Below are 20,018 nucleotides of genomic sequence, written 5' to 3' on the forward strand. Positions count from 1 at the left end.
TTGTCCATATTTAAAATTGCATTTTTATCGTACATCTGGTTAGGAAGTGCATGTTGGCCCTCATAGCACTGATGAAAAACATATCCCTCCCGCATTTAACTCATTCAGTACCAGCCAATTCTGGACCAAGTCTGAAAAGACGTATAAAAACGTCTTTGGGAGTGAATGAGTTAAGTTGCCATTCCGTGATTTAGAGCCTTTAATAAACCTAACATGGATGTTTTTGGAATGCAAGAGGAAGCCGGAGTACTTTTGTTACTCTTGCAGTGTTTGCAGATAGTGAGATAGTTAGACAGACTGACCAATAACCAACTTTCCAAATGGTATTTGTAAAACAGTATCCAGTAGAGGTTCCATTTAAGAAACAGCTGACAACAGCATTGCACCCGCACAAAAAACACACACTCTTGCCCACACACATACAAGCAATAATCCCTTAAGTGTGTGCCTGAGTGACAGAAGGTGTGCGCTCTCTGAACAATCACACACATTTTCTACATCCCAGCATTGTCTAGCTGCGCTTAGTTCGCGCCGTGTCAATACACTTAACAAGTCAACACACGTAAAACATGCAGCACTCCATCTGACAGAGTTAATACAAATCTAGAGTGTGCGGGTGTGTGCGCGTATGTTTTGTGGATGAAAGGCAGTTTCTGGGAATTGTGCTGCTGCCACAGTAAGGAGCTGGAGGGAGGGGGGGGGGGGGTCGTGTGTATGTGTCTGTGTGTGTGTGTACATATATTGTTTTTTTACATTCGACCAGTTTTTCAACACTACGGGTTCCACAAAGCGCACCCCCTCATTTGACCTATATGCAACTGTGCTTGCTAACACACACTCACACACAATAATGAGGGCAGGCATGCTGAAAAGGGACAAAGACTGTTACTTCAAGACAAAGCTGATTGAAAGTGACATAGACTCGCCAGAGCTGCTGCATGATGTCTCATGTACAGTGAAACCTCCAAGGTCAAACGCATTTCTTTCTGGGATGTTGGTCACCTTTTGATTTGTTCATATCTCAAAATAAATTTCCCAAAGGAAATGATACAAATAGAAATGATCTTTTCCAATCATAAAACCTTGAACTGTACAAGTAACGTTATAAATTATGGGGAGATTTGTCTCAAAATTATTCACACAAATTCATCCGCCATTTTCACGTTTTTCAGATCCACAAATATAATTGCGATTATCACATGTTTTTATTAAATTGTTGTGTGTGCATTTACTATTTGTAAACATTACATTTATAAACAAAGTGGATACTTGCATTCATTTTTGACACAAACGTCATGGTGTTTCAAGATATCCACGTACCCGAGTTTCCGATATTCACGCGTTGAAAGGCTATCCCTCTTTCGTCCACAAGAAGACAGTGTTACGGTCTCCACTGAACAGGAACGAGTCATCTACCGCTTCTTGTTTGAAAAGTGGAAATTGAAATACAGAAAACCACCGTTTTTGTTATCTGATGACATGTTTATGGTCATTCCATGCCAAATCACAGAGTGGGTTTAACCAGGATTGTTTTGATTTTAATGAAACTTGCTGTACTTGTTGACGCCGATGGCACAAAACAACATCTCACATTTTCGAGCAATCAGAACAGGAGTTTCGGGGCAAAGGCCCACCTAATTTCAAAAGGGGCATGGCCACCTTCCTTTGAACCTTTCTATCTCAGGAACTACGAGGGCAATCTTCACAAAACAGGTATTGTTGGAAAGATTGTTGGAAAAGGATTGCAACCATTCAGTCAAAGGATTGATCCCTACTTTTATATATTGACATTTTGACCTATTATTTGACCATGAAATCGACCTTGTGGTGATTTTAGAGTAACGTGTTTCAGCAATGTGTTCCCGGCATCACTGGCCCTGAGTATGAGTGCACCCTTAATATGCATGTGGTCAAAATAGGTCACTTGCCAAAAGGTTTTCTCCCAGTCGCTTGTGATAAAACTTCTTGTTTGACATCCTAGCCGAGTCAGGAGTTGATCTTGAGGCACCTCTGTTTTGTTGTTGTTGCAGTGATGTGAGGTCTTGCCAACAAACCGGTCACATGATATCCAGACTGAGATTACTGGACTCATTTACCATCAGAGGAAGAATGCAGCCCACAATGGCTAGAATGGCTCCATCCATCCTCCAGAGAGGACACTTCCTGTCTGACATCATCAGCACCGCTCGCTGAATAGACTGGGGGGCAGGCAGCGGTGGGTGGAGGACAATTACTGGTGCCCAGGTTTTGGTCTCGTAGCGGAGAAGGACAGCAGACATTTCCTGCATGGGAGAGTCAATGGCAGAGACTCCATAGATCTAGTTGAAGTAGAGAAGCACTTCCTGGCGTCAGAGGTGAATTTGAATGACTCCATAGATCACAGGGAAAGTCCACTTCCTGAATTGTGCCACTGATAACTGGAACAAACACTTCCTGCTCCAGGTGGGTCCAATGTACTATCACATTGTTCTCTGGTGATCTGATACAAATCAAAATGATGCAAGCATGGGTATTTAAAAAAAAAGCTTGATAAGCTCAGAAATGTAGATACAGTACACACAAATATAAGACCTAAATAAATAAGACTTTTGTCAAAAATGGCTTCTGGCAACTGGCAGCCATGGTTGAATGGTGAACAATGTGGCCTGTAACCAAAAGGCCCTGATTTGGCTTCTTTTACAACTCATCCTTGGGTGCCTACAATTTTTTTTTTGCCAAATCCCCTGACATAAATATGGAAATTAACTTTGCAAACATGATTGAGTTCCTTTTTAGAAAAGGGGGGGAAAACATGCACCCCGACAAAGGGGAGGAGCTCCGCGCCTAAAGTCTTCATAGTAGTTTGTGATGTGCGTTCCAAAAAGCTGGTTTAGTGCAGAAGCAAAAGTTAAAAAAATGTTTCTAAAAACAATATTCACTTTTCTGGAGAGTATCACTGTCTGAAAGCACATACAGTAAGAACCTGCCTCCCTTCCCACACACCCCAGTTAAGTTCCTTTAGACTCTAGACACCCCAGTACTTGGAATATGGACTTACCTATCCCTAATGTTAATCATAAATATTAAAAATACAAAGAGACTCATAAAAAAGAAAATAAACAATGTGCAATAGTGTAAACAATGTTTAATAAAAATCAGGTGCTATGCGTTCAGTTTTAAATGACAACGGTTTATTCAGTGTTCATGAGTCTGACAGAAGCTGTTGTTCATGTGTTGGGAGGTTCTGGTCTGAATGTATAGTAGCCTCCTTCCTGAGGTTGATCAGGCTGTGTCCAGGCTGAGGAGGGTCAGCTGTCATCCGACCTACAAACACCTAAGTCATGGAGATGTACATGTCCTGGTAGGATGGGCGCTGTGACACTGATCACCTTCTGAGCAGTGCGCACAGTGCGCTGCAATCTGTGCCTGCACAAGCATATCATACTGTGATGTTGGAGGTGAGGATGGGCTCACTGCACCAATATCTTGATTGGCATCCTGAGTTTCCTCAACTCCCACTTGAGGTCCGGCGTGACGGTGGTGGGAAGTGGAAGGAGTCCACGATAGAGATGGCTCAGGGGTACTATGGGCTGCGAAACTTCCAATGAAAGTCCAAATTAACTCTTTTGTTTTCTAATTTACTAGTATTTTTATTTTGCAATTTCGCATTTCATTCGAAGTAATCAGAATAGATAAATAATTTTCAAAAATGTTCTTAGGCTTGTGTTTTTTTTTAAATTGTCAATCTCAAAATGCCTGTAGTGTACTACATTCCAATGGTAATTTGTGAACTGGCCCTCAAATATGTTTTGGAGTAAATATTTCATGATGTCCACGTGAAATTCCTTGTGAGCATTTTCTAAATGCTCAGTACGATTAAAGTACAGTAGATTTTGAACTTTTAGTAAAGACAGTAAACACAAAAAAAAACAATCACAAAGCAGGTAACACTGACATCCAGCGGAAATAGTGAGTATGTACACATCTCAAACGTACTCCCTGCAGGCGTCATAATACAATAACGTAACTCGTAATAAATTAAGCATTTTTTGAAAACAACAACAGCAATGCTGATACCACTACTGATGATGATTTGAAACTACCAATTTATCTTTAAATAGGGCCGTTGTCGAGAAGAAAACACAACAAAGCGATGCCATAAGCCGGAAATGAACTACAACTCCCGGCATGCACCTGCCGCTGACCAGATGACAAGGCCGCAGCTGGGCGCCAGGGAACCCGGGAAGCCAAAAGAGCAACCAGCGTGATTAATTGTCCTCGTTCATGAAATTACCGGTGGATCACGCTTGACAGTCCACTCGACATGGCCACCCAACCAGACGTGGCGCGTATCGGCAGAAAACTTGACAAAATGGTCCACAAGAACAACACGGTGAGTGAGTGCCCAACATCTCTTCTGATAAAAGCTGACATCATCAACTGTTAAAGGCAACGAAAACATTCGTCATAATTAGAACAAAATCAGAGCATTGATTGGTCAAAATCGCTGAGTCCGAATCACTTCCACCTGGAATCAAATTACACGCAAAAAGCTTAAATGCATTGTATTTATATATTATTTCAATAAAACATAAATTCAAAGGTAGAAACTGAAAAACGCGGGACATTTATAAAATGAAATGTGGGGAATATTTTGGTCATTTTTCATGGTCTGTATATAAATGCTTTAAATCAGTGTTTCACAGCCAGGGGGTTGCAGGGGTTATACGCGGAACATTTATTTCCAAGATAAGTAAACATCTTTGTGATTTAAATTTCATCAGCCCCTCAATAAAATGCAATAAGTGCGCTACAACTTTATTTCCCTGGGAGACATTAACCTGTGACTCATCCGTACGTGGGTCAAAAGTATTTCATTAAATCTCAGATGACTGACAGTTTTTTTTTTTGCCCCCCCCCCAAAAAAAACAAAAACGAGTGGTAATCAAATGATCTATTCACAAACATAACAAATGTTACCTAATCATGGTTGGTGACGTTTATTTGACTCGAACTGTGTTGTCATGGGAGTGCGTTTGCAGGCATTTCTCCCTCCAAAAAGGTATTTGGGTAAAACCTTAGCTCACATTTTCTGGCAAACATGTTTTATACAATACAATACAACACATCCTGATTTATTTTGTGCTTTCACAACAGCTGCAACAAAGTGCTTTACAAAACAGTTAACATAAAGTAAATAAACACAACACACAACATAAAAACACGGACAGTCGTGCAATCTTAAACACTTTTACCTCATACGCTTTGTTGTTTGAAGCAGTTAGAGATGAAAAAGGAGAGAATCAAAGTGTCTTTTCACCAGTGTATGAAAGGCGTCATGCTGAAAATGTGTACACGTCGGCTATAAGCTAAGTTTCAAAGTAAACGAGAAGCTGTAGCGTCCGTTGAGTTAAAAAAAGAGATTGGTACACTTCTCCTGTCCCATGTAAATCTGTTTCAATTCCAAGCGGAGACTCTCAGACCCAAATACGTATCCGCGCTCCGTGCCGATGCTCCTCACTCATCATCCTCAACTTAAGCAGCCATCCATCCAGTCGCAGTAACGCAGACTGCCCAACAGCGCCGACATCTCCTCTGAACAAAATGGGGCTGTGAAAAATGCTGCCCATTACAGGCGCAAAAACACAAGTGGCCCGGGGATGTGCAGCACCGACAGTCAAATTGCGCCACCATTCCTCCCAATCAAAATCAGTGCTGGTACAATCGCGCTGCCGAGAAGGCGCAACCACCAAGCACAGATTCTTCTCCTTTGACGAATGTCGCGGCAAAAAAAAAAAAAAAAACGCTGAAAGCAATCCACATCAGATCCACACGACGTAACACCAAACGCCATGTGACAAAACAAAAGACAAAAACAACAAAAAAGAACAAGAAAGCAAGGCTATTGAAGAGCACTTGCCGACTCGGACGCCATCTTGGATTTTTTTTTTTTTTAAATCACAAGGATTGATTGGATTCGTCTACTTTCCTTTTACAGAAAATTTGCATTATCAAACATGAATTGAGTGACAGAATGCAACCCCCCCCCCCCCCCCCCCCCGTCCCCTGTTAGATGTGATCAGCAAATTCCAAGTGGGATATTTTGAACATCCCAACAGTCTTGAGATACACGGCAGGTACATAAAATGTGGAATTCAGTGTCACAAATGTTGTCTTGCAGGATGGTGCTTTGGAACTGCTGAGCGAATTGAAGAGCATGACAATGTCTCTGGAAACTCTGCAGGTTGATTTTAATTTAACCCCCAATGATTCATTGGCGGTAGCACGAGTAGGTTCAGGCTTGGAATCTTGGCTCTGACCTTGTTGCTCTCGCACGTTCTCCCTGTCAAGTACTTAACAAACTAACAGGAGGCACTATAACCCCTGTCTATAAAAGCGTTTTAACAGAAGCGTGGAGCTGCTAATGTGGAGTAAAAATAATTTGATTGGCAAATACGTTCAAACGTACTACATACATTCAAAGATACTCTCAAACACGTTGAACATACTTGGAGGCTAAATGCTACAAATGTTTCCCAAAATACCACGGGGTATCGACTTGCGCATGCACGAGTCAAAATCTTTGTATTTATCTATGTATTTGACCTACATTATAGTAATATGTTAAAAAATTAAATAAGTAAATATGCTTCATTTGTAATTTTATAGTTTTATGTTTGCAGTGCATTGTTTACATTCGACATTTTATGCCACGGCTATTGACTTCTGCATGTGCATACCCCGTGGCATTATGGGAAAAAAACGTTCTTTTCTAATAATACCAATACGCTAAAAAATGAAGTAAACATTGTTTTTTTTCTTAATTGTCTGGTTTTATTATGGCTATAGTGCATGATTTTTTCCCCTTGCATATGCAAGTTAATACCCTGTAGCATTATGGCAAAATGCTACATTTATAGCATTTAGCCTACAGGAACGTTGGATCGTATTCGTGAGGACGTTGGACCGTATTTCAATACGCACTTGAATACGTTTGAACATATGTGCCAGTGAAAAATTTTTACTTCTCAATCTTTTTATATTGTCCCTCGCTGTAGCCAATGCGATGTGCTGTTTCCAGATAAAAATGGGGCAGTTTTTTAATCTCTGCAAAAACTCATGAAACTTTGCACGCACGTGAGGCTTGCGGCATTTATTTGAGTTGTTTATTGTCCTATGGGCCAGTACCCCAATGCGCTTGTACCAGGGTTGCTTTATAGCTACTTGGAGCTACAGTTATCAGCGGTGTTATTGGGGGGGAAAGAAAACTGTTCATATTGAAGTACGTACTGTAAATGACATTGAAAATTACATTTTGGAAAACCTTCACTCTGACCCAATCGAAACACTTCAATTTCATGTCATGTCATTCGTTCAGTCCACCAGAGTTGGAATGTCGGTGAATGCTGTGAGGAAAATAAGTTCAGATCAGGAAGTACAGAATCTGGCCAAAGTCCTCATCAAGTCCTGGAAGAAATTAATAGGTGTGTGTTTTTGTGTATCCAGCGGAACCTCTAGAGTCAAACTGACTTGCAGTTCTTTCTATGAATCTGGACTCTCATCTTTAAGTGTGCAGGCTTTGTTTTAAGAAATGTGGGACGCGAAAAGGCCACACTTGCCCTCGAGGCAATTTCTTCCACAACATTTTGGTCAAATTCTGACGTGTGTGACCCCTGCAGCATTCAACTTTGGAGGTTCCTCTGTATTTACGGAGTTTATGAATAGTACATCTTCCCATGTTTAGAAGCTGTAGAATCATACTCGGTCATGTTATTTCTGGTTGTGTCAGATGGCTCTAAGGGTAAGTCAGAAAAAAAGGAGAAGAATGACACTTCTCCGGTGAGGACATCTTCCACATCCAAGGACTTGTGCAGCAGTGAGAAAAGGTGTGTCCTATAATCACCATAGGTTTAAAAAAAAAAAAAAAAAATTAGGATTGTGTTTTGACAAAATGGATTAAAAATGTGTTTTTTTTTTATACACGCTTACTTATGTTCACTTGATCTGTTAAGAAAAAAAAACTATTTCTCTGGGAGTTGATGCAAGTTAAAGCGGGGGCAAAAAATATTTTTCTGTCAAAGCTTCAAGTTAAAATTTTCAATGTTTTTAAAAAAAAGCTTTTTCTATATCAGCAGGGAAAAAAAGCACAGTCCAGATTTTATTTGAAGGCCATTTCGCCTGACTTTTTTTCCACATTTGTAAGACACCTGATTCTAATCTGAAGATATGTAATGTCTTTTTTTTTTTTGTCTTCACCCTTTCATGAATATTCCCGTTGCGCCATGAGAGAGCAAAAAATTTAAATTTGTCGCTTGAACCATGCATTGTCATCCAGCTTTATTGACATATATTCAGGGACAATGCGGTAGTGTGCGGCAAGTCGTTGAGCTACGAACATGTTTTTGTTGTTGTTGTTGTTGTTTGTTTAATATGGTCACAGCAGCAAGATTAGAGCCAAGTCTCCTGTTGCTCTGCCCTCTTCGATTACATCCTTCCCAGCCATTCCCCTCACCACTGACATTGTTCGGAATAAATGTCGAGAGTTGCTGGTGGCGGCGCTGCAAACTGCTGGTGAGGGATAATGTTATTTGCAAATATTTTGTTCTTAGATTATGATCGGAATTCATTTTATTGGTGAAAATAATTAGAATTAATGATTGTGGATTTAGAAAGAAAAAAAAATGTTTTGGAATTCAAAACCATGTATCAAGGAGTAAAAATGTCAAAAGGGTCGAGGTGAAAGTTTAAGTTAAATGAAATGGACAGACAAAGTAAAAAAGAAAAAAAGACAGCACAGTAACACAATACTCGGGCTTCCTCCCACATTTCAAAAACACGGACAGTGCCGTGAAAAAGTACTTGGTCCCTTCGTGATTCCTCATTTTTATTTGCATTTTCATCACATGTAAATATTTTAATCCTGAAACCAATTTTAGCATTTCACTAAGGGTGCATCTCACGTCCCTGTTACAAGACTGCTTGTGTAACCGTGAATGGTGGCTGCGTTGAGCAGAAGGCCAGCATTAATTGCATGACAAATGAGTGAAAAAAAGAAATATACAAGCCGTGCCTGTCAGAATTGCGTCACAAGCGATCAAGACAAAAGATCAAGAAAAACAAGGCAGAAGTTCAACTCTTGGGAATGCATGCAGAAGATTCAATAAAAGTAACATCATTCCACCACTCAAACATGGTGGTAGAAGTGTGATGGGATGGGACCGCTTTGCTTCTGCAGGACCTGGACAACTTGAAAATAATACAGGCGAATGATGCGGCTATCAGTTAGTGTCTGCAAGCGCTTGCCTCCTGCTTTTGATAATTGGACACATTTAAGCGTGATAAATATGCACAACATTGTGAAATCTCAACGGTGAAAATAAATTTTCAGGGCACTGTATGTTAGTTTTACCTAAATCTAAATTGTCATGAGATAGTCTTGTACATCATCCTTCATTAGTCAGAAATACATGCGTCTAAAAATCTTTTTTTTTTTCCTTAGATGACTACAAGACCTTTGGAGTCGACTGTAGCCTCCTCGCGGCACAAATTGAGGAACATATCCTTTCTTTGACTTGATTATATAACCACAAGCTAAGCATTTAATAGTTCTGGTTTCATATATATATTTTTTAAAAGGTTTGGAGCAAGGTACAGTGGAATGTGTGATGCTCGTAGACTGGCGATGTTCATAACACACCTGCCTTATTTATAGCCACTGCATGATTTAAATACAAAATATACGAAATGTAAAACACTCAACGTGCATCACACGGCACTGCAAAAGTAGTTAAGTGACCCGATGTACGTGAGGAATTTGTTATCCTTGACAGCTGGTCGCGCTCACAGATCTTCGAGAATTTCAAGTCGACGGACATAAAGTACAAAGCCCGTCTACGGAGTCGAATCTCCAACCTGAAGGACCAGAAGAACCCGGACCTGCGGCGGAACGTCCTGTGTGGGAACATATCCGCTCAGCGCATCGCCTCCATGACTTCTGAGGTCTGCTTGCCTTGCAACCACCGCTTTGGCTCACTCTCGGTTGACAAGTCACTGCCGTGCGTTTTTGGATGTGGTGTGTGTGTGTGTGTGTGTGTTTGTGCTCGAGCAGGAGATGGCGAGTGCAGAGCTGAAGAAGATCAGAGAGACTCTGACCAAAGAGTCCATTCGAGAGCATCAGCTGTCCAAAGTGGGCGGGAGCAAGACTGACATGTTTGTGTGCAAAAAGTGTCAGGGGAGGGACTGCACGTACACACAGGTACGAGTACTGTACACACACCCACACAAAATATGTACTGTAGGTCTGACTGTGTGGTGCACCAATCACTGCTGTGCATTTTTTTTAGGTGCAAACTCGCAGTGCTGACGAGCCGATGACCACCTTCGTATTGTGTAACGAATGTGGCAACCGATGGAAGGTAAAGGCATCATATTCATGATTCTTCTCGTCTGGACTTTTTCACTTGACTGTAGAGAAAACCAAGCCTCAATTAGTGGTGAAGTGTGTGTTAGATATTTTTGCAAATTCAATTTTAGTTAAGTAACTGATGCCGGGTTTAACTTTTTCTTTTCATTAAACAATGATATTAAATTCAAATAATTTTACAATATAGAATGTGTGACAGTAACACGTTTTTTAACAGACCTTACAATGGAACCTCAGTTTAATAAATTCCCTCTTCATAAATAAAAAATTTAAGATTATTATCCAAATGTTGCTACGGTTGATGAACTCAAGCTCAGTTGTGTAGGAACGGTTGTTTGCCCTGTGTGCCACATACAGTGGCTTTAAAAAGTCTACACACCCCTGTTCAAATGCTCGGGTGGGTCGGCAGTGAAGAACAGATAAAATAATTCCAGAATGTTTTCCACCCTTGACCTATAACCTGTACAACTCACTTGGTGAGAAACAACATTAGAACATCTGAAAATTGTTTGGAGTGAATCATATGATGACTCCCATTGATCACGAGTTTGATTGTGATCGGCTATTTCTGAACGCAACCCCGTTCGCAGGTAGAAGAGGATGTGCAGACTTGTGCCACCACATTCTCAGCTTTTTTTTTACTTTCTGTCTCAATGGTGGAAAAAGTTTTAGAGCGATTTATGGTCACTTTTTTTTTTTTAAAGATCACAATACCTTACTATTTCCTGAACCAAAGTTCCACTATATTATAAATACGTAGCCCTGCGACCCTAATTGACAAGAAATGTTTCCGAAAATGAATGGGTCAGAAAAAAACATTCTCCACCAGGTGGCAGCAGAGACCAAACAATTGTTTGTTTCTCTCCGTTATTTTAAGTCGTTCTCTTTTCTGGACTCTTTTTGTTGTGATTGCCACCCTGAACTGCTAGAATTACATATCTCTCCATCCATTTTCTACACCGCTTGGATTTGAGCCGTGGATACCACTCCAATCGATGCGCCACTTTACTGGGCAGTAACAGAATCACATTTGGTCAACGCTGACGATCTTCACATTCACTCCAATGGACAATTTGGATCGTCTTCGCTGTGAAGCTTGATGCTTTAACCTCGAATAATTCATATGGAAAAATAAGTAAATAATAATTCATAATGCAAAGCTAAAATGTATGAACTCGTTTCTTTTGAAATCGGACACATTTATATCCATTTTTCAAAAAATCTTTTTGTCTTTCAGTTCTTCTGAGGAGTGCCGTTTTACTGTGCCACCATGATGTAAAAACAACCAGCTGAATTTTGGTTTGAAGGTTAGCTTTGTTTTGTAACATTTCTAAAAACAACAACAAAAAACATGTATAAATATGCACAATATATTTATTTTAGAAAGTAATGATGGGGATATTTGGAGGAAAACGGACAAGTTTGTGTCTGTTGGTGTTATTTTGAAAAATATTAAGTAGCGCAATGATGAACATAACATTTCCTCCAGGTGTTAAGCTATGAGGGCTTTGTGGACTGAATATGTGTTCTTGTTTTGCACACAATGTTGTGCCTAATAAAGTTGCTCTTGAATCATTGCAAAGTCTTGGTGCTGATACAGTGATCAGTAAATTCTTTTTTTATTTTTACTTTTGGCATCTGCCGCCATCATTTTCGAGTTCAAAGTGAGAAGACTAGTCATTGACTAGTGGATGACACCTATTTGTTGTGGAAACTCAGCTCAGCTTCTTTCCATACATGAACATGGGGAAGAGGATGATGATAGTTGGGTCCTGTGTGATGTGAGGAATCTCGGAACAAAACACTGTGAGGTCAAACGGTCCCGATGGAACCCAGCAAACTGGTTGGGAGAAAAAGTTATCAGGAAAGTGGCGTTCCTGCTTTGAAGTGCAGTTGTGTTCCGTATAATAAAAATATACATATAAAATAGTTTGAGTGAAATGTTATTCATATAAATATTCTTGTTGAATACTCTTATTCATTCTGTTTTCGGATTTGGAACAGGGTGCCGGAGGGACTGAATCTTGCGTGTGTGTGTGTTTATGCGAGCACACATGCTTTTCTTTGAATAAGTGTATGTTTACGTGACGTGTGTGTGTGTCATACAGACGATGAATCCCATACAAGGATCAGATTACAGTGGACTGCGGAAAGCAAAATATGAGGGAGAACTATAAATTGACTGTTTGACTGCGTGTTTAGTAAGTTAGTGTGTGAGTGTTGTGTCAACAATGAGCGTTTCCTCAAGTCATGTTCACTTTGGACTCAAAACAACTGCAGTAAGAGCTTAGTTAGCAAGGATGGTAATAGAGCACACATCCGTACATGCATTGAACGCTTTGAACATTTTTTTCCCAGCTTCGGAGGTCTTAGGAAAATATATGTAGTTGTTAATGATGAAGTTGCACAACGATGCTGTCATGATTCGATTTACGGACCAACAGGTGGCACTGTAGGGCTCGCCCGGCAGCTGCACACCTGTTGGGCCATTTGGTAATTAGTCGTATAAAAGGACTCCTGCCCGAACACTAGGTGTCGGGTCATTGTTGCTTCTTGCTACTGTCATGTGTGTTGCTGTTTGCTCTTAGCTTCTGTCATGTTTAGTTCATTATGTTTTAGCTTTAATCATGGTTTTTGTTTTGATACTTTGGACTTTGTTCGTTTTGGATGTAGTTTTCTTTGTTTTAAATACAATTCTTCAAATACACCCTGCTCCTCCCTCCTGCCTGCTTTTTGGGGTCCACCACCACCTTGCTACGTGACAGATGCGACATCACAGTTTTTGCAACTATTGTAATGCATTAAATCACATGACTGGTTTTGTAAGTTAGGTTTTGGTTTCTGGTATAGACTACAGATGGGTAACTAGTGGTTCGCGGGCGACCACATGCTCAGTGGCCCCTTGATACATTCCATCCATCCATTTTCTGATCCGCTTTATCCTCACAAGGGTCCCAGGGTGTGCTGGAGCCTATTCCAGCCGTCTTCGGGCAGTAGGCGAGGGGCACCCTGAAACGGTTGCCAGCCAATCGCAGGGCACACATTGACAAGCAACCATTCACACTCACAATTACACTTGGGGACAATTTTTGAGTGTTCAATCAGCCTGCCGTGCATGTTTTTGGAATGTGGGAGGAAACGAGTACCCGGAGAAAACCCACGCAGGCCTGGGGAGAACATGCAAACTCCACACAGAAAGGCCAGAGTTGGAATTGAACCTGGTACTTTTGCACTGTGAGGTCGATGTGCTAACCACTCGCCCACTGGGCCGTAAAGAATTACTTTTGTAATTGATTGATTTTTTTATTTTAAATTATTACTTTATTTTTTTGTACAAACGCCAAATCCAAGAATCGTATATGATTTCGGGGAGGTAAATGAAGGTGTATCTGCGGAATCCTGGAAATGCTCTGGAAAATCCAAAATATGGGAGAGGGGGGGAGACATCCACAAATATGTGGATCTGCGGTTGCTGAACTGCAATTATGCAGGAGTGGACTGTAGTTTGTAAATTGGATGTTGACAAATCATCACTAGATGGCAGAGATGTCTTTGTTGCACTTACTGTGTGTCACTCCCGTCATCATTTAAATTGCCGATACCTGCCATAGTCACTCACAGTGCTTCTTTCACAGACCATTAAATAGAAACAATTGAACGAATCACAAAACGAAAACACCCCAAAAAGAAGGCAACTTATTGGATATTCAAGACTTTGTTTATATATGTACAATTAAAATCACAGTTTTTCAACCAAATAAAAAATAAATAACATGAATAATAGCAAGATAAATGCATTTAGTGACCAGTTTCATTAAAAACAAGGCTTTTTTTTTTTCATATTTGCCTCCATAGACTGATTCTAACTCGGTTTCTCCACAAAGCATCACTAACCAGCCACAAGCAGTTTGACTAATGGCAAAATACAATACAGGCACAGTCTTAAACATTCAGATTTACAAAGACACTAATGCTCACAGAGAGCTTCTGCCTCAATGAAGAAACAGAAATAATGGACACAGCTCTCATGGTGATGCAGTTATCCACGACAAACCAAATGATAAAACATTAAATGGCGAAATGAAAACCTCCATGACGGTGTAAATGGCAATTCTTATATTTGTGAAAACACAATATTTGAGACGGCTACGGCATGAGATATCATATTATGCAAGTGTTCAAAATGCTGTGACTGGTTTTGCACTTGGGAATGTCCCTCCCACCTCACCCGTGAATCCACCAACCACAGTTGAGCCCGGAGGCTGGCGGCAGCCAATCAGGAGCCGGCGGTAAACAGTGGGGAGGTCAAAGGTGAGAAGTCGCAGAGGCAGGGATCAGCAGTAGCAACCTGGGAGGCCACCCGGGTGTGTGCGCGTGTGTGTATTTGCATCACTATACTGACAAATCCGGGAAAACAATTTTGACTTTGGCTGCTGGGAAATGTTTTAGTTTGTTATGACATCCTAAGACACTTCCTAACATGTTTTAACAGTAAGACATTGCTGGGCTTGAGACACAAATGGTTCCCGTGGAACCTCAAAAGTCAAACGTTTCAGAGGTTGTACAATTTCAGAACATGCTTCAAACTTCAAACCGCCAACAAGCATGGCTTTATGTGTCAATGAATGTCAACTTTACAGGGAAGTCAAGTCAAATATTGGCCTTACGATAGTCTGTTGAATGAGCACCCACCAGGTGTGGACACAGAATTCTGATTAATATTGCGTTTGTGCGATGTTAATTCAGCAGCGAAATCCACCTGTTTTGATCCATCTCAGGGGGCGGCCATTTTGACTTGTCCCATTTTAGACCCCCTCCCGGAGCTGGATAAAAATGGGTGGATTGTACTGCTGAAGAAACACAATATTAATGCCGTGTTTAGACTTGTGGGGTCGCACAGAACATTTTTGACTGGACTTGTTCTGAAATAAACTCAATTCTACAAGCCTCAAAGGATTGACTGCATGTATTGTTCGTTTGGCGTTGCTTGGGACACTTGGCGTTCTTCGAATACATATTCCATTAGTAGAAGTATCCTAAACAAGAAGTGCTAAGAGAAGAACACAAGAAAAAAAAAAGTAAAAATTGGAAGTTATGTCAAGTCAGCGACCTCATATTTATGTCAGTCAGACTCCGGAGTTGCAATATAAGCAAATGAAGTGACTTGTTTTTCCCAAATTAAGGCAGACATTGTTTTTACATTTTACCATTAGAATTACTATTTACACTGATGTGTAGGTAATTGTAAAAAATACATGAAACTTAAATTTATTACACCTTTTTGATTCGTCATTGCTATTTTTGCATTTGAATAAAGTGGTGCCTTGAAATACGAGCGGCGCGACTTGTAACTTTTTTGAGACAACCAGCTATCATTCGGCTGATTTATTTTTATTACAATTTTTGCTATGTCTTACAAGCACAAACTTGAGGTCCTAGCGCTGTTAGGTGGCAGTGAACTCATTTTACAATAAGCAGCAGTTTGATAAACAGTGAACAATTTGTCAATGTTAGGCTGCAAGCTGTTTAACGTTGAAGTTCACTGTCAAATTAATGACAATTACACGCCGTGTATTTAACATAACATTCCTTCAAAAAGGCATGTTAGCTTAACGCTAACATATAGTGGGAAACGACATTGACATGCTAACGGCTAGCATCGACAGCTGCGGTTTTACAAACCCCAATTCCCATGAAGCTCGGAAGTAAAATGCAAATAAAAATTGAATACGATGATTTGCAAATCCTTTTCAACCTAAATTCAAATGAATACACTACGAAGATGATATTTCATGTTCAAACTGATAAACCTGATTGGAATCAGGGTTTGTAGAAGCAAGAGAGAGCCGAGTACAAAGGTAGAGTAAAGATTGTCACAATACTCACAAGCATATATTATTTTCCTTCTACGAAAAACGATAATATTAAGGCACCTTACTGTGTCACAATAGTAGAAGTACTACACTTCTTCGTTTGTGTTTGCCTGACTGTATTCTACTTTCTCCCAGTGTCCAAGGAGGGGCACACCAGAAGGAGCAGCACAATGAATGAAATTGCAGCACGAAAACATGATGTACAAACGGTTTAATTATTTACATTTGGTTCATTCACGTTATTACTCTATGCTTTTATAAAGTACCACTATTTATCTTTATTCACAAAAAAACATTTTATTTTGTCTTTTTTTTTTTTTTTTGCGGAGGCTGGAACAGATTCATGGCAATTTGAGATGTGTGTTTGGAGTTACGAGCGCGGTCACGGAATGAATTAAATTCATATCTCAAGGCACCACTCCTAACAGCGGTTAACATTTTCTTGGAGTTGTGTAACAGTTGAGAATGTTAAAATGTCATGCAAAACACTGTCTATTCAGTTAAGAGGTTTCATAATGGAAATAATAATAAAATTGGAGGTTGACCAGCATCTCAGAATAGATTGTGTTCGACCCAAGAGGTTCCAGTGTACTTATAAATAAATAAATATACTACCGTCGAATCTCATAAAGCACAGGTGTCAGAGTCAAGGCCCGGGGGCCAAATCCAGTCCCCTACGTCATTTTATGTGGCCCGCGGGAGCAAATCATGTGTGTCAACTATCATGATTCTTGCTGAAATTTGAAACGAAATGTCAAATTGTCATGGGTCATAAATAACGCTGAGACTTTGCACCGCCCCCCGAGGGAAGTCATAACTCCGAAATGGCCCGCGATAAAAAATGAGTTTGACACCCCTGTCCTAAAGGATGGTGATATACATAGTATGCATGTGTATCTGCATCACCCCACTTAAGGTTTCTGAGAAAAAAACATCGAGATATATATATATATATATATATATATATATTTTGAACATGAGCTGTTCAGACAGTTTTACTTGTATGAAACACATGTTCAGTTTCATGTTAGTCACAGAATAACATTATACCATCCGAAGTAAGGTGATATAAATACTGTGTGTGTGTGTGTGTGTTTGGACTCCAGTTTTTATTGCAGCTTAAGTGTGTTGCATCCCGTGTTGGGTCATTTCAGTCCGAAAAGGAATTGCCTCTTTTTCATTAAAAAATATAAATAAAAATCCCAGAGTGTGACAAGTGTGAGTGACCAGGAACGAAATCTAAATAGATGAAGGGTTCAAAAGCCCTTGTCGTTACTTTTCAGGGAATAAAACAACAACAACTCTTATTTGAGTTTGTAAATCGGTAGTCAGCGTCCATCATGAGTCTATCACAGCAGTGAGAAGAATCAGTTTGGAGAAATGGTCCTGTGCTTTCCAGTTGGCAAAGAGGGAGAAAGATCACTCCTGAAAGAAGGCAAACAAGGCAATGGGGTGGGCGGAGTCTTGCTCTCAGCTCAGTAGCTCTTAAAGGTGATTGGCTGGTTAACTAGCTCAGCGATTTGAACTTCTGCAGTCTTCGGGCCGCCTAAAATATCAGGTGGCTGGGAACACTAGCGTTGAGGAAGGAGTTGGGTAAAGACAAGGAGGTACTGTGAATGGAAAAAAAATCAACATAAATAATGACAATTTCTTGGTTTTGTGTAAATTTGCGATGGAAGCAAGATGGCGTATTGGGGAGGACTTCCTGAAAAGTTGCCATTTTGACAGTACGAGGATTCCGCCCGGCAGTGACGATATGTTGTTAACGCCCTGTACATTCATCGGACGAAAAGGAGTCATAAAAGGACCAAAACGATGGTGATAAACTTTCATGTAAACATATTAATTAGACAATCAAATTATGTCCTATCAATTTACAGTATTGACTCAGAGTCGCAGTTGGAGGCTAGTATTTGCATAGCGTATAATAAGAGATAGTACTTTAACAATACCAGTAGTAGTTTTTACATTGTAATTGTACATTATCCAAATCTCTGGATTGCCCTGCGCATTGCAGTAACTTTGCCTGCTTCAGTCTTTTAAAAAAGTGAAGCTCATTCAAAAAAAACGTGCGCTCGTCAAGAGCGCTAAATCGGCCTGGCGATCCGAAGCATCAATGATAACATCGCACAGCAGTTGTCATACAATGACCTCATTAAAGACCCCGTATTTCTCTGTTCAAGGCACACATGCATGTTCGCTTTAGGTTTAATGATTTCTTTTCAGTTTGAAGTTATTTTTATTTCATATTTATTTATTTAAGTTGAATTTATTTGATTACTGCAATTAATTGGTTCCTGGTTAAAAAAAAAAATAGATTGTCAAATGGCATCTTGTGGTATGGTCATTTTGTACCACATTTGGGATAGGAAGGGAAGAATGTTTTCCTCATTTGACGAAGCTGGAGCCTATACCAGGAGATTTTGAACAAGAGGTGAGGTGCACCCTGGACAGGTCGCCAGGGCACATATAGACAACCAGTAACACTGACATTCATACCTATGAAGAATTTGGAGTCTTTGATGAACCTAACATGCACTGCATGCCTTTGGAATGTAGGAGAAAACCAAAGTACATCCGTGGATGCTGTCCAGATTGAATAACACTAATCAAAATCGAAATATTATAGTGCCAATATTGTTCAAGGGTTTCTGGTGGGATTTGAAGATCTGTTACTGTACACATCGTAGCGACATACATTTTAGTCTCCGCACGTTCTTGTGAGAGAATTGAATTGCTCCGGTTGGCGAAAGTGAGTCAGCGCTACTTGCAGTCCTCTTTGGATTTTGAGGGAAATATGAAGCCCTAGTTCATACGGATTGTCGAAATGTGTTCTGTGCGGTTTCCAAATGGACCAAAAAAAAAAAGATGTCGGATGATAATCATCTCTAATTAGCAGTTTCACTTCTAAAATGAATATATATAAATCCTGTAAAATCCCATGAATAATGCACCCCCATGTAGAATAAAAATGACCCATAGCTACCGCCTAGGTACTGGTAAACATCTAAACAATGTGAACATTTTTCTCATCAAGCCGCTTGATTTGGGGTGTTTTTGTTTTGTTTTTTTCAAGCAAGTGAGTGTCATTCGTGGGATTTTACAGTATGTTGGATAGAAAAGTGAGCAGAGATATATTAAAGAATGAAAAGACTGATTAAAAAAGGAAGGTGGAGAAAAGGGGGAAGTACACAAGAGGGCAGTTGAGACAAAAGTGGACTGAAGGTGTTTTAGCCACTGTCATGTCTTGGCAGTCACGGCATAAATTTGGGGTAAGGGCAGTTTCACCTGAAGGGTCTGAAATGGTCGGAGGGGAGGCGTGTCGACAGGGCAGGACTAGGACTCAGAGGAGCTGCGTGAGTTGCCGTGAAGGAGCGACTTGTAGATGCTGGAGGAGAGGAATCGTGGGTAGGAGTCCCTATGCATCAGCGTGTAGATCTGCAACTGGGCGTCCTCGAAAGTGTGAGGCGTCGGGTCCTGCATCTTCTTGTTGATCACCTCTCGTACGCGAGCGTCCAGACTCACCTGGAAGGAAAACCAACAAGGTCGGTGAGGAAGATCCCTCCTCAAGATTGCTCACCTCAAGTCCATATATCTTTTCTCACGTCAAATTAAGCAGGGTGTTTTTATCTACGGTATATTGTATCATCATTCCACCCTGCAAAAATAGAATCGTTCAAAATTATGAATGTAGTATTGATCCCCATGTTGTCTAACCATCAATGTAAATTTCACACCAAAGA

The 20,018-nt window shown here is 40.3% G+C and overlaps 2 protein-coding genes across 12 annotated transcripts in view; one reads left to right on the top strand and one right to left on the bottom strand.

The window, feature by feature from the left end:
* The first annotated feature begins 2,187 nt into the window (after positions 1 to 2,187).
* On the top strand, positions 2,188 to 11,977 carry tcea2 (transcription elongation factor A (SII), 2). 3 transcript variants are annotated; one of them, XM_086102303.1, is made up of 11 exons: positions 2,188 to 2,442; positions 4,101 to 4,372; positions 6,161 to 6,223; positions 7,358 to 7,463; positions 7,769 to 7,865; positions 8,420 to 8,550; positions 9,479 to 9,533; positions 9,822 to 9,978; positions 10,088 to 10,234; positions 10,323 to 10,394; positions 11,640 to 11,977. In XM_086102303.1, exons 2-11 carry the CDS (start codon positions 4,304 to 4,306, stop codon positions 11,646 to 11,648), a joined length of 906 nt encoding a protein of 301 aa, XP_085958429.1. In that variant the 5' UTR covers positions 2,188 to 2,442; positions 4,101 to 4,303; the 3' UTR covers positions 11,649 to 11,977. The 3 variants fall into 3 exon arrangements, with proteins under 3 accessions (XP_085958429.1, XP_085958267.1, XP_085958353.1); XM_086102141.1 differs by lacking the exons at positions 2,188 to 2,442; positions 4,101 to 4,372; positions 6,161 to 6,223 and having other exon boundaries at positions 6,693 to 7,463; XM_086102227.1 differs by lacking the exons at positions 2,188 to 2,442; positions 4,101 to 4,372; positions 6,161 to 6,223 and having other exon boundaries at positions 6,693 to 7,463; positions 8,423 to 8,550.
* Positions 11,978 to 14,083: 2,106 nt separating this feature from the next.
* LOC147210060 (regulator of G protein signaling 17-like) overlaps positions 14,084 to 20,018 on the bottom strand; it is a 34,114-nt gene continuing 28,179 nt past the window's right edge. For 8 of the 9 annotated variants that reach the window (XM_086103017.1, XM_086102584.1, XM_086102707.1 and 5 more), the window contains one exon: positions 14,084 to 19,800. In XM_086103017.1, the coding sequence (XP_085959143.1) occupies positions 19,612 to 19,800 (189 nt within the window). In that variant the 3' untranslated portion in view covers positions 14,084 to 19,611. The remainder of the gene's footprint in view (positions 19,801 to 20,018) is intronic. The other variant, XM_086102512.1, reaches the window with a different exon arrangement.

The sequence above is a fragment of the Hippocampus guttulatus genome, chromosome 1 (assembly GCF_054856545.1).
Source record: "Hippocampus guttulatus isolate MCC_2025c chromosome 1, RoL_Hgut_1.0, whole genome shotgun sequence".
In the NCBI taxonomy this organism is placed as follows: domain Eukaryota; kingdom Metazoa; phylum Chordata; class Actinopteri; order Syngnathiformes; family Syngnathidae; genus Hippocampus; species Hippocampus guttulatus.

Excerpts from the sequence above, each read along its gene's own strand:
- tcea2 (XM_086102141.1), top strand. The coding sequence starts at position 7,172 with ATGCGCTTGTACCAGGGTTGCTTTATAGCTACTTGGAGCTACAGTTAT. Across the intron at positions 9,534-9,821 it reads CTCGCGGCACAAATTGAGGA|ACAGATCTTCGAGAATTTCA; the intron begins ACATATCCTTTC and ends CTGGTCGCGCTC. Across the intron at positions 9,979-10,087 it reads TCGCCTCCATGACTTCTGAG|GAGATGGCGAGTGCAGAGCT; the intron begins GTCTGCTTGCCT and ends GTGCTCGAGCAG.